We start from the raw sequence: 20,095 nt of genomic DNA on the forward strand, positions 1-20,095 counted from the left end.
TTGCAGGCTCCAGGTTTGTTCTGCTTCAGGGCAGTCAGCTGGATGCCTCTGATTGGCTGAACCCTGCCCAGGTGCTGCTATACTACCAGCAGAATGCCAGCGGCCCCTGGGTCAACGATCTGTGTGGCCGGCGTCTCCTGGACCCCTGTGAGCACCAGTGTGACCCAGATACAGGTACGACATGATTCCTCACTTCACACTGCTCATCTAGAAAGTCTGACACAAATAGCAGCAAACACTCTGAGGGAGATGCTTGAAAGGAAAGTTCAGCCAACTAGGAAACTTCCATCATCACTCACTTAAATGAAGCTGTTCTAAACTTTTCCCCCCTCTGTGAAACAACTGAACTAGAGCTGTTGTTTTAGCGTGTCATTTTTTATAATAATTTATGAAAGAAAAAGTATACATAATTAAAGCACTGACTCCAAGTGTAATTCTTCTTACGTTTCATACAAATGAATGGTGACAGTGGAGGACAGTGACTTACAGGATAAAGAATGCAGTTTTATTGTCATAAAATTTAAGATATTGTGACAAAAATGGCCCATTCTGCCTCTGTATTGTGTCACAAAGTAATCAAGTCTCCAATAGACTAGTTTGTCCTATTATTTTTCTGAGTAGTTTGGCTGACACTGATTCTCAGTTTGTTAAATAAGATATTTTTATTTTGTTATAGATAAAATGAAGTTTTACACAATAAAAACAAATATCTTTAAGGCCACAGTAGAAACGTGCATTTTCCTGGTGTTTTGATTCTGAATGAATCTGTGTTTTGTACAAATCAAATGAACCAATTATTTATATTCAAGAGCAGTCTAATTTATTCATGAATTAATTATTAATTTCAATGAATTGATTCAATAAAATACTCGATTGTGTACTCACTAGACATTTATTATCATCTACATCCAGTTTTTTTTTATTGTTTAGAGGAAAATTCATTAATGAAAACCTTTACTTTTTTCTTAAAATCCATTACACAAAGAGAAAGTCCAATGTTGTTTTCAATCCCATTGACTGTTATTGTTACAGTCAATTGTTCAATCATAAAGTTTAAACTGGTGTGGCAACATTTACAGTGGAACATTTTGCATGTTCTTAAATTTTGTGTGTGGGATGGAAAAGTTCTGCATGCAGATTTTGCTCCTATTTAGCTTGGTCATTTTAGTTGATCAAGGTGACCAACAGAAAGCTTTTTAGATTAAAAGTAACCAGTGCTTCATACAACATGCTATTAATAAAGAATACTATTATTTATTAATTAATAATTTGTTTCTAAGAATTTTCCATGATATTGTGGCAAAAATGCCCCATGTTACTTTGTCTAATTTTTGCATAACAAAATAGTAAACCAATATCACACGACTAATGAGTATAATTTCATAAAGGTTATTTTTTCCTGGATAGTGAGTGACACTGATTCTGTAAATAAGAAGGTATTATTCTGTTATATTTAGATACAATGCCGTCAGTTTTTGCTCTAATAATTTCTTTTTAAGCCAAAACAGAAACCCTGCATCTTTATGATGTTTTTGTTTATGAATTAGTCTGTGTTTTGAACTTATCAAGTGAACCAGTTGTTTATATTTCTAGCCTATAAAGAGCTGTTTACTTCATCGCTGGATGAATCATTCATTTGATTGTATTGAATGAATAAATGATTGTTGAATAGTTGGATATTTACAATCAACCAGTTTTAGTTTATTGTTTAGAGGATTATTGCGGATTTTGCTCCTGTTAAATTTGGTCATGCTAATTTACCAAGCTGATCAACAGAAAGATGTTTGGATTGAAAATGACCAGTGCTTTACACATTTCTATGCTATTAATGATCATTTAGGAATGCCAAAATAAGTGTTATGTTTCTTTGTTTTTGTTTTCTGTTTGTTAAATTGTTTTTTCAATGAAAAGAATTTTGTTGATGCCATCATTTATTAAATGAGTTTTTTAAAATGACCTTTCATGCAGTGTGTAACACATATTTAAGTGAAGGGAAATATCCAGCTAAGGCGTAAATCTGAAAGTTCACCGTGTTTAAAACTATTGATTCATCTATAAATAATGGTTCGAATGAATCACCACTGTAATGAGAATTTAGCCATGTCGGTGTGACATAAATATGGAACTCAAGCCTCATCCATTTGATGCACGCGCAGACCCTAGAAAGTTGAAACCCCTGGCCCTGCCCACAAACACTGTAGAAAGAAAATGAAAAAGACAAACACTAAAGCAGATCCCAGTTGAGTCAAGTCGCATAGATGCTGTGCTTTGAACTGTGTCGGAAAGTTGGTGTTATTTTCCACACCCAAAGATGAGGTTGTGACGAGTCAGTGGTTAAAGTTTATTTTCGCAAAAATGCCTCAGCATTATAGCCCCAGCCTTGTGCTGTGTTCCCATCCTTTTTCTGATGTGTGCTACACCAATCTACATGCTTACAAAGAGGATTCGTCGGCTGTTTGTTAAAAGAAGTATCAGAAAAGACTTTATGGGACTTTGTCAGAGCTTGACTTGAACTTTCAGTATACAGTTCATGGATCAGTTTCTTCCTCCATTTCACAAGTGTAAGTAAGTTTGATTAAAATGGTCGCCTCCTTGTTATCTTTAGCTTACAAATTATGTATTTAATTGTATTTTGTAACTGCGCTCGTGTCTGTTTATATTCTCGAATCGCCTCTAAAGCCATGTTGAAAACTTGATGCATGACACTTTGTTTACGGATTTACAGAAATCGCAAGTTGGGAAAAGTAATTTCAGGGAGAGACAGGGATAATTTGTGTGAGGTTGCGGGTGGAGGGGGAGGTGCAGCCCGACATATCTGAAGAGCGAGGTGTGATGTGGTGAAGAGGGGTGCAAGATGTTTTTGAGGACCTGGCAAGAGACACGCGATTTTCGGAAAATTATCATTCATTTGCATCCGGGAGTCTCTATGCATTTGCGGGAGACTCCCGGAACTTCCGGTAGACTTGGGATGTGTGGATTTAAATGCATTTGTTAGCTTGCGATCCACTGCCATTTGTCTTTGCTATGGCAGCTGTTCCTACACACGTGCATCGGTCAAATTTAAAAATAGTTCAGCTTTTGGCACTGTGTGGATTAATACTGAATGTGTGTCACTGTTTTACTTACATGTATGGTTAAGAATAGAGCAATCTGCTGGTGTTTAACTGCATTGGTGAGCATTTCTTTCTGTCTCGCTCTGAACACAGTCGACCAATCACAACAGACTGCGTCATTGGACAAATCAGCGTAGATTACAAAGCACTAAGGAGAGATTTGGGAACAAATGAATCACTGAATGAATTATATGGGAGTCGTTGGGATAATTAGGTAAAAATAAATGCATATTATAAGACAATGAAAGTGTTTTTGGAAATCTTGTTGGAGCCACTTAAAACCAAGATAAGACAATTTTTAATGCATAATAGGGGCTTTTTAAAATAAATTAAAATCAGAATGAGATTAATTTTTTTTTATTAAAAAGTTACACAAATTTGCCTTACACTGAATAGTTTGCATTTTTGCCAGACTAATCATGAAATAATCTATTGTTTTGCCCCATCTGCTCTGCTGAATGAGCGTCCATCTTTTCTGCTGTGTAAAATCGATGTGTTCAGTGAAGTGCAGTTGTATCTCAGCTCCTTTTAAAGAGCAGGAGGGACCCAAATGCAACTCGGCTCTGATTCATCTGTCGTTTCATTTGCAGATTTCTCTCAAGGTGTCTCTCTTGAGTGAACAGTATTAAGTAATGAAAGCTTAATTGAGCGAGAGCTGTGAGGACAGTAATGCAGCAAGCAATGAATCTTTGTAATGTAAGACTGGGGCTTATGCAGCTTGAGTGACCTGGATTTAAAATATTATTTCTTTTCCTTTTTGGTGTATCCTTGACTGGGCCATAAATTAGACAAAGTACACAGATGAAATGAAATAGCTTAACTTTAGGAGATTCTGAGCCAGTGAAATAGCGCTATTATAAATTATATTGATTAGGTTCAGGAAATTAGTTTGTTAAAAATACAGATAAATTTAGCTTGAGATCTGAGCGGTTAATGTAGTTAAATATTAAGTAGTTCAGGTTTTAACGTGGCAGCACTGTGGCACAGTGAGTAGCACTTGCGCCTCACAGCAAGCAGGTCACTGGTTCGAGCCTCGTCTGGGTCAGTTGGCGTTTCTGTGTGGAGTTTGCATGTTCTCCCCATGTTCGCTCCGGGTGCTCTGGTTTCCCCCACAGTCCAAAGACGTAGTATGGGTGAATTGGGTAGGCTAAATCGTCCACCGTGGATGTGTGTGAATGAGTGTGTGTGGATGTTTCCTAGTGATGGGTTGCAGCTGGAAGTGTATGAAGGTAAATCAGTTGCGAAACTCGAGAGCTTGCAAATGTAAATGTGAGCACTTGTGATAATAATATTTGTATGTGTAGGTTGAAATGTACACTTACAGCTCTGATGTGAACAGCTGAAATCCTCGATTTGCACACACACACAACAATCCACACACTTGTGTTTTAAATTCAAAGTTGCAGATTAATAGTTGTGTATTTGTAAAATGTCATTCACAAATACAAAGTGACAGACACACGTGTGCACGGCAAATTTGATTGCATCTTTGCTCTACAACCACAGGTCGGCACTCACAACCTCTCAGATTCGTCAGTACAACTACAAATCTCCCGCGCTCTGACTTGTGCAACACATCACCCGCGATCTCTGTAGCAGAACTCATCTGTGCACTCGCAGATGCAGAGGCGTGAGCAGCGCGGGGCGGGGGAGGGGCGGGGCGGGGCAGGTGTAAAGCTGTTTGATTGGCTGAAGCCTGACCAATGAACAATGCCAGCAGCCAACAGGACTGAGGTGCAAAATAATAATTTCCCACGATTATTTCATTAGCTAGGGTTTATTTAAACTCTTTTCTGAAGAGATTCTTGTTAAAAATCATAAATTCTACTGTAATGTACATACCAGTAAAAGAGCAGCAAAGCCAGTTTATTGGCTAGAGCCAGCCAATGAGATGGGACGTTTCTGTTTGTCAGCACACAGGGCAGCTCACGTTGTTGGAGGCCTCGAGCAATCAGAGGGTAAGTTATGATTTTTTACATAAGTGTCGATATGTGACTGCAGAAGACTACATTAGGCTGTAGGCATTATTAAGTTCCTTTCATTGTTTTCATATCGCCGCATACACATCACTTTGATTTCAGTTGTCAAAGAGAGAGAGAGAAAGACTTCACAATAACTCTCTAAGTGTCATTTTAGTTCACTTCCAAGTGAAAATAGTAATTAAATTACTCACTCTGTCTAATTTTTTCAAGAAGAGTCCACAGTTAGCTCTTCCATCATGTTCTGTGGCTGACTTGACTGGCTTTGCTTCTGTCTCCCGCTATCCTGATCCAGAGACGCAATTCCAGCTTCTCGAGATCTCATTTGATAAGGCTCATTATCAGATTTTATGTGGTTTTAAAAAAAATAAATATGCTTGACTGCCTCTTTGCTATATTGAAAATACAGATATTATTTATGTTGGCCACTATGCCATTATTTATTTTCACACACACACACATGCAGGTATTCACCACAAGTTAATCACGAATTAATTAAAATAAACACCGGAAAACAAAACATGAATATCTGGCATTTTTCGCGAAAGATCCGGCAAGGTCAGGCTAAAATAAAGCACTTAGGCTACGTTCACACTGCGAGACTTAGTGCTCAAATCTGATTTTTTTTGCATGGCTGTTCACACTGCTCTTATAAATGTGGCCAATATCAGATTTGAAGTGTGAACAGATCATGGTCCTAAACTGACCTGCATGCGCAAAAGTGCATTACAAAGAGCACAAAATGTCACACGTGAGTGCTACATGAGTAGGCACGCTGTCAGATCATGCTTATATGATTATTATTCTTTTCACAGACAACCGTGGTGTATTTCATAAACTGTAATTGATTGCTCTGCTACCACTAATGTGTATTTCGGCATTTGAGACTTAAAATAAGTCTCCTGTAATAAAAAAAAAAATAAAAAAAAATAACACTGATCGTTTGTGATTTATGAAGCGCAGTGCGTGGCGCTCTAACCACCGGTGTAGCGGACTCATCAAGGGTTAATGAGCAGCCACAAACTGAGCTGTGAAGGCGGAGTTGGTTTATCTCTGTTTGCGGAGTTATTTAATTTTACTTCGTTATAAACAGCAGACACATGCAGAAGGGGGGTTCGGGTGCTCAAGCTCCTGCCCTTTTTTTTCTCTCGGAGAGAAAGTTCTTTCTCATTTGCACCCGAATCCCCTATATCCGCAACACCCACGACGCTTTTCGGCTTCGCGATCAGCCCGTGCCTCAATCGTTAACCAGATTAGTTAACAAGCACCAGTTATGCCTTCAAAATCTTTTTCAACATGAACAACCAACTTTCTGTGGTGCTGTAATCGCTCTGTGTGAGGAGTAGATGATGTTTTCAGCACAGAATGATGACGCATGTCACTCAAAGATTACGTAAAAGTCACATGAAATCCAACATAACCGTTCACACTGCGGTCGCATTGCAGAACATCAGATCTGTGTCTAATTTAAGACCTCTTATGAAAGTGGTACAGATCTGACCAGAAAAGACCAGATTCCATGCGGTTTGGGCTGTTCACACTGTCATCACCTGAGTTACATGAGGGGGAAAAAATCAGATTCGTGCCACATTTACCTGCAGTGTGAACGTAGCCTGATTTATATAAATTTATCTATGTATAATTTCCCTCAAGGCAGCAACTTAAAAATCTTTATTTTTGAAGTACGAAGAATGTAGAATAGAAATGAGCCAGCCAGCCGTTCACAGATGAAAACACTCCATGGCAATGCTGCTGTAACTTTCACTCATTGAGAAATGTTGCTCTGCCTGCATCAAGCCCAGCTGATGTCCTGCCCCCCGAGAGCCATATACCCCATCGTGATTGGTAGGTTCATTCAGCTCCGCACACAACAGTGTAAAGTGTCATAGATATCAAACTCGCGGGCTGCTCTAACAATAAACTTTCAAATTAAGGTGGGGGTCACAAACTATTGTCCCACGTGCTGTGAGTTTGAGACCCCTGGTCTAAATATTTGTAAAAATTTCTAAATGCGTAGAGTTCAGAAGACGTTTTTTTTATTTTTAGCTTTTTTGTTTATCTTAAGCGGACCCAGTACGGGGTCCGTGACGTCATCGACTTTCCTTTTAAGATTTAAAGGGCTAGCATTGCACCAGACCTCCTTAAGTAGTTTCGTTTGAAAGTGTAGAAGCTATATTTTATGCACATAGGCATCATTTTGGTTTTTACTCTACTGTACAAAAGTTATTTATGCTTAAATACACAGTATTTTGGAGAACCGAGCTGGGTATTGAACATTGGTTCATTTTCATATTTTTTATATGGTTCATATATGAAACTTTACATGTTATAGCTCAAATAAAAGCTCTTGCTGGTGCTCATATAGTTCTAGCATTCTTTTTACTGAATTATATATTTACATATCAAACAGTTGTCAAATGAATCACAGTTTTTCATGGTACAGAAGTGAAAACATTACATTTATGATCAATATGCAGCCCCAGATAGCACAAACAGCTGTCATCTCTTTCTTTATGCTGTGCGCTTCAGGGCCATTTCTCCTCTGTTTTTGAGGTGATGTGCATAAGTAATCCTTTTATATGTCTGACGTGGTCCAAACAAAGTGAATTATGTTTGATCAAACAAAAGGATAGTGAAATATGAAAACAATGATCAATCCCTTTGGTTTGGAATACAATAACTTTTGCATAGATTGTGGTAGAGACAATGTACTTTTTTACTATGATTAAATACATGTGAAGGATCCACCAAAATTAATTACAGCAACCTAAACCACAAAGAACCTAAAAGGTACACTTGCAAAATCCAGGCGGAAACCCCAAAATTGCATTTGACTTTAGAAGGTTAAGGAAACGAAAACAGTTTTAATGCCAGCAAATAAGGCACAAAGTAAGTACTTTCTGGACATTTTAATTGTGTCTTTTTAATAAAATAAAAAATAACACATATCAGCTTTTACATTTTAGACAGACCTGTGGTAGGTCTAGTTCTAGGTCTTTCGCACCATCTTTCAATTGCTTTTGCTTCTGTTTTATTGTTGAAAAAGTCAGACACACTCTTCATAACTAATGTATAAAACAGATTGATGAATAATCTCAAGCAGGGACAGAATGTTATTTTTCTGTTTACATCATAAATTTCAAATACCTTTATCTGCATTTTGCCAGTAAAGATTGCAATTTGGTAAGCAGAGATTGATCTATTCAGTTTTATAGCTGTTCCTGTCAAGCAAAACATAGTCAACAGGCGCCCAGGTACATCAAAATGAATGGTAATACATTCACTTTACAGGCATTTCTCCCATCATCTGCAGCAGGAATCAATCCAACATTGTTATCATTTGTTGACAAGATCCTTGCGTTTGCATCTATAATTCAAAAGACGAGCTCCGCTGGGCTTTGAAAAGGGAATCTTCTTGCTCTAAATGAATCAAAGTTGGACCGCTGGGATCCTGCATTGCTTTCCTCACAAATTAAATCTAAAAGATGAGGCATTAGCACTGCCACAGTTCAACAATTGCACTGCTTTTTTTGTATGATACATTCTCAATGAACACCTCAACTGTGTGGCATAGAGGGGATTCACAAAAAAACACAAGACCATCTCAATCAAACAGGAGAAGAGGATACTAATGAAAGAAAGGATATGGAGTGACAGTAACAGGAGCTGTGTGTGCTTTAAAACAGAATTGGGAGCGCAGAGGATGTGTAAAAGCCGAGATGAGAATTGGACTGATAACAGGCCTCTCAGAGCCTCTGTTCATCTCCCCTGTTCCCATCAGGCTTCGGGGGACATTTATTAAACAAGAACGCGCCATGTTGTGTCTCAAGCTACCTGATCCTTGCACTTTAGTTTCATTAATTTGACTGAATAATAGATCCCCTGCAGACTCTCTCTGTGGCTGTGGAAGGAGAGGAATTACTCAGGACTTAAAAACTTCATTAATAAGTAATTCTACACAGTCACTCTCTCTGCCTAAATCCAATACTGCTCACACACAAATATAAATAAACTGGAGAAGTCATGAGTCAAAAGTCAGTGAAAATTTAGTTTGAATGACATAGTTGTGGGTTTTATTTTAACAAAGTTATTAAATTACCATTTAAAAAGCATAGTTCCAGTATTAACATTTGTTGAAATAAAGACAAAATGTTGGTGTGGATCTCACTGCTGCATCTGTGGCCAAGACAACAAGTCTTAGTGATGTATCAAGAACAGGTCTTTTGTGTAAACAACACACCACCAAGAAGGACAAACCACATCCAACAGGAGTAGTTGTGGACGCAAAGGGAAGCTGTCTGTATGGGATGTCTAGGTGCTAACCTGGATTGTATTCAAAAACATAAAAACCACAGCTGGTCAACTCACTGCAGAATTAAAAGTGCACCTCAACTTTCCTGTTTCCAACAACACTGTTCATCGGGAGCTCCACGGGGTAAATAAGCATGGCTTGGCTGGAGTAGTCAAATCTATTTTTAATTGTTTCATTGCCAAACATCAGTTTCAACGGTGCCAGCAGCAAAAATCTTGGGCCGTGTACAATGAAAAACTTGTATTGTTCTCTGATTAGTCCACTTTTGCTGTCTTTCCCACATCCGGGAGAGTTACGGTGTGGAGAAGCCCCCAAAAAGTGTACCACCCAGACTTTGGCATGCCCAGAGTAAACCATTGAGGGGGATCAATGATAATTTTGGTTTTGGGATGCAATATCAGGGCATTACTCAGGCCCAATTATTGTGCTAGATGGGCATGTCACTGCCAAGGACTACCGAACCATTCTGAAGGACCATGTGCACCCAATGGTTACAATGTTATGTAATGAATGGGATGCCATGTATCAGGATGGTAATGCACCAAATACTTACAGGAAGACTGGTGCTGAGTAGTTTGATGAACATGAAAATGAGGGTGGACATCTCCCATGTCCTGCACAGTCACTAGATCTAAATAATATTGAACCACTTTAAGGAATTTTGGAGGAGCGGGTAAGGAAATGTTTCCTCCACCAGCATGATGAAGTTACCTGGCCACTATTCTGCATGAAGAATGGCTCAAAATCGCTCTAGCCACTGTGCAGGACTTGTTTGTTGGCCATAAAAAGAGGCCCTTGCCCATACTAATGCATTATTGTCGTCTAAAACCAGGAGTTTAATTTTTCATTGTCAAACCTCTGTGTATGCAGCTTAATTTTGCCGTCAGTTCAAATGATTTACTCAGGAACAAGTAATAGATTTATGAGATCAAAGACACATAAACGCATTAAACATTTGATTTAAATAGCTTTAAAGATTGAAACATGTTTTGTTTACCTCTTGCTGGGTCCTGATTAACAACATTTGCAAAGACATGTTGTCCTGCCTCTAATGGCTCATTCAAAGTATAGTATATATTTATCTTTGAAGAGATACATTTTCAAAGGTATGTATTTCTTATGCATAAAGCACTAGCTGGGAGCCTGCTGGATATCCACAGTGATCAGTCAATCACAGAGCCACTGGGTACATGTTTCCTGGCAAAATTGTCATTTACCACCCAGTGTCATAAAGGCTCCCTGCATCTCATTTGAATTGATAAAAATGCTATTATTGCAGACTGTACAAGTTTAATTGCAGTTTTATAAATTACTTTGGCAAAGCTAAACAGTTAACAATTCGAATTATAGCAGTGCTAGACCATGTATTCTTGGCTTGCCAAAATGTGCTAATGGTCAGTAATATATCAAATTAAGTGTTTATTATTTTTTTTGCTTAAATGTTTTTTTTTCAATATCTATATAGCAAACTTGAGAGTAGACTTTTAGCATGCATGCATATTTTTTAAACAAATTTTTAAAAATGTAATTATACAATTATACTTTTTATAAAACAGTTTTAATTTATTTAAATATATATATATATATATAATTTATATATTAAAATGTAACTTATTTATGTGACATAAACACATTTTTTTCAGTATTCATGTTATGATCTGTTGTGCCACTTAATTTTGAGAAACTGTAATGTATTTTTTTTTACATTTTATTTATTTATTAGTAAAAAAAGTTTATAAGAACAGCATGTAAATCTAAATATTTTAACCATTCTAAATGAAGTTTCACAAACTAATTTCGAGAGGAGCATGTGATATGATTGACTGGATCTGGCCACTCATCTACACTCATTAGCTAGCCAATCAGATTGATCCAAACTCACTATAAGTATTCTCGAAGAAACCCCCCATCCACCCATTCTCCTCCTTTCCTCTTTTGCCGAGGGGAGCTCTCGATAACACCTGACCTTGTAGTCCCCTCACATGCTCTATGGACCAGGTGGGAGCCCTGGGCTCAACTGTCTCCGAGCTCAGGGTTCTCTCCCAGGACAGCATGCCAAACCTGCTAACTTGCTAACAAGTTGTCAAACAGTAAGTGTGAACTCTTGAAATGGCTTTTTTGTCCTTTTGGATTCTTTTAATGCATCCTTGCCAGCGAACCAGCGACCTTCTTTGTGTGAGGCGACAGTGCTAACAACTGAGCCACCGTGCTGCCCTAAATACAATTATTATTATTCATTCATTCATTCTCTTTTTGGCTTAGTCCCTTTATTAATCTGGGGTCACCACAGCGGGATGTACTGCCATATGTTTTACGCAGTGGATGCCCTTCCAACTGCAACCCATCACTGGGAAACATCCATACTCTCTCATTCACACACATACACTACGAACAACTTAGCCTACTCAATTCACCTACAGTATACCACATATTTTTGGACTTGTGGGGGAAACTGGAGCACTCAGAGAAAAACCCATGTGAACATGGGGAGAACATGCAAACTCCACACAGAAATGCCAACTGACCCAGCTGAGGCTCGAACCAGCAACCTTCTTGTTGTGAGACGATTGTGGTACCCACTGCACCAATGTGACGCTCAATAATTATTATTATTAGTATTATTATTATTATTATTATTAACAAAAACCCTTCTGAACAAACGTTAAGATGTAAGTATTAGCAAAAGTGAATCTGTTGCAGTAAATGTCTCTAATTTACATATTCTACAACATGTAATTGACTTTCAAGAAAATCTATTTTTCTCTTGTTAGTCATCAGTGTTGCAAATCCAATATTAGTCTGCTTAATGCAGAATTTAAGGTCACTTATAATGCATTAGTTGACCTTTGGGCACATAATCACTGGCATTGTCAGTTTATTGATAAATAAGGCTTCACACAAAATGTCAAATCTTGTCAGATGGTTTCTTTTGCCTTTTCCATACGTTGTCTTCCCGGTCATAACACATTTGTTTCCGTTTTTGCGTTCTTCCTCTGTATTTGTGTCAGTCTCATCATGTTCTCAGGGTACAGTCACTACACTCCCATGAACCCAAATCATGACAGACATAACTGCGGTTCGGCCTGACAGTCCTGATCAGCTGAACCCAGAGTGATTAGATCCGTCTGAGCCATGAGCATTAGTGCTGAGGACGGCTAACATGGGGAATCTGCTGTGCATGCATATAATACAAAAACACTGCATGTCTGGAGAATCGCCTTACTGATGGAAACATGACAATGAGGTCATGAAGGGGATTAATATCAGTCACAGAGAGGGATGATTAGAATACAGATCAAGCCATGATGCTGATGTGTTCAGGGTAACGGCAAAGTATACTGTAAAACCGAAACTAATTAAATTAGTCATATATATTAACATGGCTATGTGAATTGCTCTAGACGTTTTAGCCAGAAAAAAATAGAAAATTAAAAGGATGTGACATCTATGTAGTAGGTGACTTTAAAATTAGTAATTTCCCCATCTCTCAACATGATGTTGGTTAATTGCAGAGCTTTTCAATACTACTATGATTAGAGGCTTTTTTAACTAGTGTTTTTTTCACCTCTTCTTTGGTTTTCATTCTAATCAGTAAATAGTAAAGTGCTTTACTTTTACCCTCAGTCTTGCTTACTTTTACCTTCACACAGATGTGGAAAAAAATATTTTGTTGTCACTTATTGTCCATCTGTGTCTCTAAAAAAAGTTTCTGAATTCTGGAAATGATGGCTTTAAATTGTTTGTCATATAATAATTCACGTGTACTTTGTCTGCTTTCAGGAGAATGTCTCTGCTTTGATGGCTACATGAAAGACCCAGTTCACAAACACCTTTGCATCCGCAATGAATGGGGCCCAAATCAAGGGTGAGTACCATCCATATCTTGTGTTGACTGATTAACATCAGCACTATGAAAAGCAGGAATCTGGCATCTTGATGTTGTCTGTGCTTCTTATCGGTAGTAAAAATGTCTTCACTTCTGATAGCCGGCCAGGTGTTATGCACTGTTGGGAAATTAAATTGGCTTGTTTGAATTAATTAGCTTTTTTGCATTATGCTCTTCTTCTGGAATTGGAAAAGGGATTAGAGCAGTGAAGCTCTGGGTCATTTTAGATTTGTGCGACAGTGATTTACATGTCAGTTTACTATGTAATGGGCATTTTAAATGGTCTTATAGTGTAAGAAATGTTGTCATTCGTCACTTGCATGCCTCGTGAAGGAAAAACTATTAAAATGATAAAAATGAATTATAATACTTTTCCAGTTTGTGAACTTTTGTTGTTGTTTGAGATGTTGTAGCATATACGATTATTTTCTAAACAGATGGTATATTATATTTTCAGATAAAAATGTTAGTATGCATAACCAGAATGTTTTCTATTAAAGTGGCAGCCAATACCATTAACCCCCCACCCCCTAAAAATATATATATTATTAGTTATACAGAGGGTATTTTGGAAATATTTTTAGTACCATACATCAGAAAACAATATAAAATGTGCAGAATAAAATGGTGCATATAAAGAGGCAATGTTCCAGTTTAGTTTTTTTTGAGCATAAAATATATATCTATCTGTAAAACCTTCAGTATGTCTATATAGTATCGCACTACATGTACATTTTGACCTTGTGGGGAAGTTTTTGGGTCATTAATCAGGAAAACAGCTTATAAATGACAGAGAATGAAGTATTTTGGAAAGTTAAATAGGCTGATTGTTACCTGTGAGTGTTGGGTTTAGGGGTTGGACTAATGTTTGGGTTTGGTTATGATTATTCATTATGCAGTTTGTACAGTATCAAAATCATTAAATCTATGGAAAGTCCCCGTTAATATAGCTCTCTGTGTGTTTGTTTGTGTGCATGCATGCATGTGTGGTTTATGGTAGCGCTGCAGAAGTGAAACGCTTATTACATATTAATATGGGGAAAAAAGTAGCAGAGTAGCAGATACTACATTTTATAAACCAGTCATCATAAATGGAAAAATAGTAGAGCAGGTCTCAAATTTTTATTATTTAGACACAATTACTGACAAAAAAACGAATTTTTATAGTAATGTAGGGGCTGTTTATAAGAAGCCAAGTCAATGCCTCAGTCTCCTCCGCAAGTTGAGAAGTTGTAATGTTAGTACACAGATTTTAAACATGGCATGTAGATCATTAATAGAGAGTGTTCTCACATATAATACATATGGTATTATGGTTTGGTAACACATTTAAACAGAAGAAGAAATGATCGCAAATTATCAATCAGGCAAATAAGATAACTTGTTACAAACAAAATTCGCTAAAGATTTTATGAGACTTTATGAATAAAAAAGCAATTGTGATTTTTAAAGTTATTACGCATCCCCTTTACTCAGCTTTTAAAATGTTACCATTAGGGCGCAGGTTTAAAGTTTCTAGAGCCTGAAGAAATGCTTATAAAAAGTCCTTTAACCCAAGAGCAGTATTAAATTGGATCACTGTTTACTGTGAATGGTGCAGTTGTTAAGAATGATCTGCAGTAATATGTAAGGGGCTAATTTGTTTTCAAGTTTTTAATTCCTGTTCTTGTCTTGATAAATGTTGTAAATGTAAATTATCTGATTGTTGTATGTATGTTACCAGTGTTAAAGACAAATTTCCTTTCTGTGCCAAGCAGAAGGGACAATAAAGTTTAAACCAAACTAAACTAAATTTATTCAGTTCAGTTAAATTCATGTTTATTTCTAGTGTGTTTTTACAATGTAGATTGTATTAAAGCAGCTTAATATTGAAGTTTAAGTAAATTGAAACTGTGTCAGTCCAGTTTTCAGAGTTGAAGTTCAGGTTAGTTTAATTCAGTATGGTTTAATTTTCATAGCTGAAACACTGAAGAGCAAATCCACAAGTCCCAAACCAAGCAAGCCAGTGGTGATAGTGACGGGGAACAGAACTTCACCAATTGAAGAAAAAATCTTGAGAGAAACCAGACTTAAATGGGCATGACCATTTCTCCTCTGGCTTAACTTCTTGTGCAGAGCTGGAGTCTAGGTGCCAGGGGCTAGAGAACACTGGTACTCCGCCGTGGAGAAGGTGCAGGTGTGAGTAAAGGCTGATTTATACTTCTGCATCAAGCGCACGTGTATGCTACGGCGCAGCTTACGCGTGGACGCATAGCCCTCGCCTTGGCTGTCGTTGACGCTGATGTGCACCTCTCAAAAAAATGTAACTACACTACACAACGCTCTAACACAGCGATTGGTTGGCTTGGTAGCGCTGGCGAGTGTGGGCGGAGGTGAAAGCAGCGCAAGTGTGGAATCTCCTAAAGTAGGTCCGGATGGAGATGATGATGAGTTGTTTTGTGTTTACCTTATGATTAGAGTTGTTGCACGTCCGCCGATTCTAGCCTCAGAATGAGCAAGTTTGAACCACTTGTACATTAAGGTAGCGTTCTGAAAAAACAAAACACCAGCGAAAAAACTCGACACAGAGAAACATAAACACTTACTGCCAGTTAGCATTTCGGGAGTGATATTGCAGAGCAGCACACGCAGAAGTATAAATGCACAGCTACGTGCATTGCATGCGCCGTGTGTCACGCTGATCACTTGACGCAGAAGTATAAACCAGGCTTAAGGCACCGGCGGGTGTTCAGGCTAACCCACGAGATCAATGTGGAGTCTGTCACTGGGTCTTTCAGGAATCAGTTTCATGCTCTTCACTCCTCCATGACCTGCACAGCATCTTCGCAGGATACGGCCTGGTCCACGGTTATGGAGACCTCTAGAAGAAAAGAAATTTCTTGCTCAATGCAGGGAGAGAAAAATGTCACTTTTAGAAAATGATGCTGTTGAAATCTAAATTAAAAGACACAAACTGATAAAGTGTGACTAAATAAATACTTAAAAGTGTTTTTTGGGTGTTATTTTTATCTTGAACTTCCCAAAACCACAACATTTCAGTTGAAAAAACAGTTTTGAGTAAAAAAAAAAAAGGGGTTTGTTCGTTTGGCTCTTTTGGCTCTTTTTGCTTTTCGGTCCAGAAATAATGAAATTACTTAAGTGTTAGGAGCGCACGTTTCTATCCCGCAAAGACTTGTATTTAAGATGTTTGAAGTTAATTAGAGCCTCCCTTAGGAGAGTTTCACATGTTCATCTGGGTTTGAGGCTGTCGCTCCAGAGCAGTTTGATTAAGACTTGGAGGTGAGGAAATCCTTGGCACTTTAATTGGGAGGGAGATGGGAGTGATGACGGTTGGTGAGATGGATCCGATAATTAGAAATCAAATTGGAACAATCAGAAAGATTGCCTTGGGGGAGTGGAATAGCGCTGGATGTTCTTGTTCCCTTTGTGCCATGCTGAGAAGGTGTGAACAGTTTTTAATTGACTCTAACACTTATGGAGGAGAACGAAAGTCCGATGTTAAACGCTTAGTAAAGTTTCAAACTGCCTAGATGCTTGCACATTTTTAAAATAGCCACTTGTGCCTTTGTTTCATAAGGCCAGGGGGCTCCAGAGGTGGCCTGTAGGTCAGAATCATAACAAAAGTAGATGTGCTTTTAATGTCATTTGAAATCAAAGTTGTGCATTTAATGTACACTAACTGACAAAAGTCTTGTCGCCTATCCAAGTTTTAGGAACAACAAATAATAACTTCTAGTTGATCATTTGGTATCAGACGTGGCTTATATAAAAGGATTACACTTATTACAGTTTACACTTATATACTTAAATAAAATATGATCATGCCTTGATTTTTAATTATAGAATTAGGACAGTAAGGTCTGACTTTGCTAAGACATAATAATGCACAGTATACAATTTAAAGTCATAGTGCAGTGGAAAAATAATTAATATTGTGTAGGACTCCCATGAGCTTGAATGATTACATCCATTCATCTCTGCAGCGATTCAAAAAAATTATCCATCAAGATTCTTTGGATCCATTTTCAATGCCTCCCTGTTTCACCTTTCCCCAGACTTGCTCAATAATGTTCATGTCTGATGATTTTGGAGCGACTTGGCCTTCTTTGCTAAAAGACTTTGATAAAGAGGCTAACATATTATGCTGCATTCACAGACATGCGGCGTGATACACGCGAATGAGGTGGCGCGAATGACGTGATTCACATGAATGCAGCAGCGTGATTGACCCTCTTCAAAAGGCAAATTGCTTGAGTAATAATAATAATAATAATAATAATAAGAAGAAGAAGAAGAAGAAGAAGAGGAAGAAGAAGAAGAAGAAGAGGAAGAAGACAACCTTTAAGAAGCAATCCTAAGCATAAAAAGATGCTGTAAAATACATTTTGTTGGGTTAAAAATACCCCAACGTGTAACCCAACTATATGTTATTATAGCACCTTCTCAACTATGCACTGAAAACCCTAATAAGTTGACTGAACTAAATTAATAGAGTAAACTCGTTGCTTCAATTTAATTGAGTAATGAAGTCTCCCAAAACTTGCATATTTAAGTTTATTTAACTTGCTGGTTTTGTAGACTGTACTTAAATTGTTCAGTTCACCAAACTTAGCACTTTAGTAGATTATGCTTAAATTGTTCAGTTCACCAAACTTAGTACTAAGTTTGGTCAACTGTACAATTTAAGTATAATCTACAAAACCTGCAAGTTAAATAAATTCATATATGAATTTTTATGATTTATAAGCATGCATAACTCAGTAAACACTACAAAAATTGATTTGATTTAAAGATATCATCAATAATTATATTAATAATAATAAAACCTTTGTAAGCAATCCGAAGCATAAAAATAATTTTTATTTTCATAATTTTTTTTTTTTCTGTTTTCATTTTTGAAAATTCTAGCTTTTTTAACTCTTCTGTTATCAATTATAAATGTAGCAGCACACTTGTAGATGTTTAAACAGCAGTAGGTGAACCCCGGTGTGAAATGATGTAACCAGGTTGTGACTGCTCTTTTTCTGTGAGTAACAGCTTATTTAGAGAGGCATCAGCTCCTTGTCTTTTCCTTTCGACTCCAGCGACAGCCTCTGTCCCCACAGCTGCCTTTTTGCATTAATCTCCATCAGTTCACATTGAGCTCTGGATAAACACACGCTCATGTCTGTACGACACTGACTGACATGGCTGTCGGGTCACAGTTTTTACAAAGAACATCTGCTAGAGGAAATTCTGTGATAATCCTAATAGGAACATAATTGGTTTGATGTGACTTCATAAAGGAACTCCCTTTTATAAGATGGTTGTTTTCATCGCAAAGTCATGCAATTTTAAAGGTCACGTGGCTTAGTGAAGACTGGAACTGTTTAACAATGAATGAAGAGTCTGTGGGGTGGCATAGAGTTTTTATTATTATTCGAAGCATGAATTATTCATTTTGATTTTGATTTATGCCCGTTCTGTTTTGCAGCCCATGGCCCTACACAATTTTCCAACGGGGCTTTGATTTGGTGATGGGAGAGCAGCCATCGGATCGCATTTTTAGGTAAGAAAAAATTATTTATTTCCACTAGAAACCTTTTGACCAAGCTCAAAATGAGGACAAATACTATTAATAATATTTGTAATATGACTATAATTAGTGTAATGAACAGATTATGCATAAAGCAAGTCATTTTGGTTACAAGCAATCACAAAAAAATATTTACAATGTGTAAACAAAATAGCACTTAGAAGTTAAATAACTTTTTTTCAGAGAAGTGTGACTAGTTGTTTCCTAAATATATTTTAAGTACATAATTTAATGTGTATTTATATAGAGCATTTATTGTTTATAGTCATACACCCAAAGTGCTTCACAATCATAAGGGGGGTCTTTCCACACCACCACCAGTCTACAGCATCCACTTGGATGATGCGACGGCAACTACAAGACAATGGCACCAGTGTGCTCACCACACTATTGGTGGAGTAGAGAGAGAGTGGTAGATGCAGTTCAGTGAATGGGGATTATTGGGATGCCCTGATGGGTGAGGGCCAATAGAGGAAATTTGGCCAGGACACTGGGGTTACACCCTTTGGGCCCTATCATACATCCGGCGCAATGCGGCACAAGGAGCAACACAATTGTTGTTTGCTAGTTTCATCTCAGCACAAGAGTCGTTTTGATGTTTTGCACCACGCTCTTCAAATAGTAAATTCATTCTTGCGCTGTAGCTGTTCTGTTTAACTGTTTTCTCTTTAGTGAGGTGTTCAGTTTTTCCACTTATAAACTCCGCCATGTAAATAGCAAATGCGCTATGGTGAGGCGCAACTTTCTCTTAAAAGGGATGGGAGATGAGACTCTGATTGGTTTATTCTTAAAACACACCTATATCTCATTAAGAGAATAAGCTCAACCTTGTAAGACCATGAGCCACGGCGCAAAGTGGATTTTTACATCCTTAAAAAAGCACCTTAATGCGTTTGTGCCTTGCACTTTAGACTTTGTGCATGGATCTTCAAAATAGAGCCTTTACTCTTTACGAGAAATGTCATGGGATTTTTAATGACCACAGATAGTCAGAACCTTAATTAAACATCTCATCCAAAAGACAGCGCTCACTGACAGTATAGTGTCACCTTCACTTTACTTGGTTATTAGAACTCACACAGACTGCAGGTTGAGCACCCTCTGCTGGCCTCACTAACACCACTTCCAACAGCAACCTAGTGTTCCAACAGTGGCTCATTCTGAAAACGAAGTCCCAAGGATGTTTCTGGAGACCGTGAATTATTTAGCCGGAGATAGACATGGCTGCAT

The 20,095-nt window shown here is 37.7% G+C and overlaps 1 protein-coding gene across 4 annotated transcripts in view; it reads left to right on the forward strand.

Moving 5' to 3' along the window:
- astn1 (astrotactin 1) overlaps positions 1-20,095 on the forward strand; it is a 410,547-nt gene that overhangs the window by 153,443 nt on the left and 237,009 nt on the right. For all 4 annotated transcript variants that reach the window (XM_003197882.7, XM_021467632.3, XM_017351897.4 and 1 more), the window contains 3 exons: positions 7-174; positions 13,185-13,269; positions 18,764-18,838. In XM_003197882.7, the coding sequence (XP_003197930.4) occupies positions 7-174; positions 13,185-13,269; positions 18,764-18,838 (328 nt within the window). The remainder of the gene's footprint in view (positions 1-6; positions 175-13,184; positions 13,270-18,763; positions 18,839-20,095) is intronic.

Source organism: Danio rerio, chromosome 2, assembly GCF_049306965.1.
Source record: "Danio rerio strain Tuebingen ecotype United States chromosome 2, GRCz12tu, whole genome shotgun sequence".
In the NCBI taxonomy this organism is placed as follows: domain Eukaryota; kingdom Metazoa; phylum Chordata; class Actinopteri; order Cypriniformes; family Danionidae; genus Danio; species Danio rerio.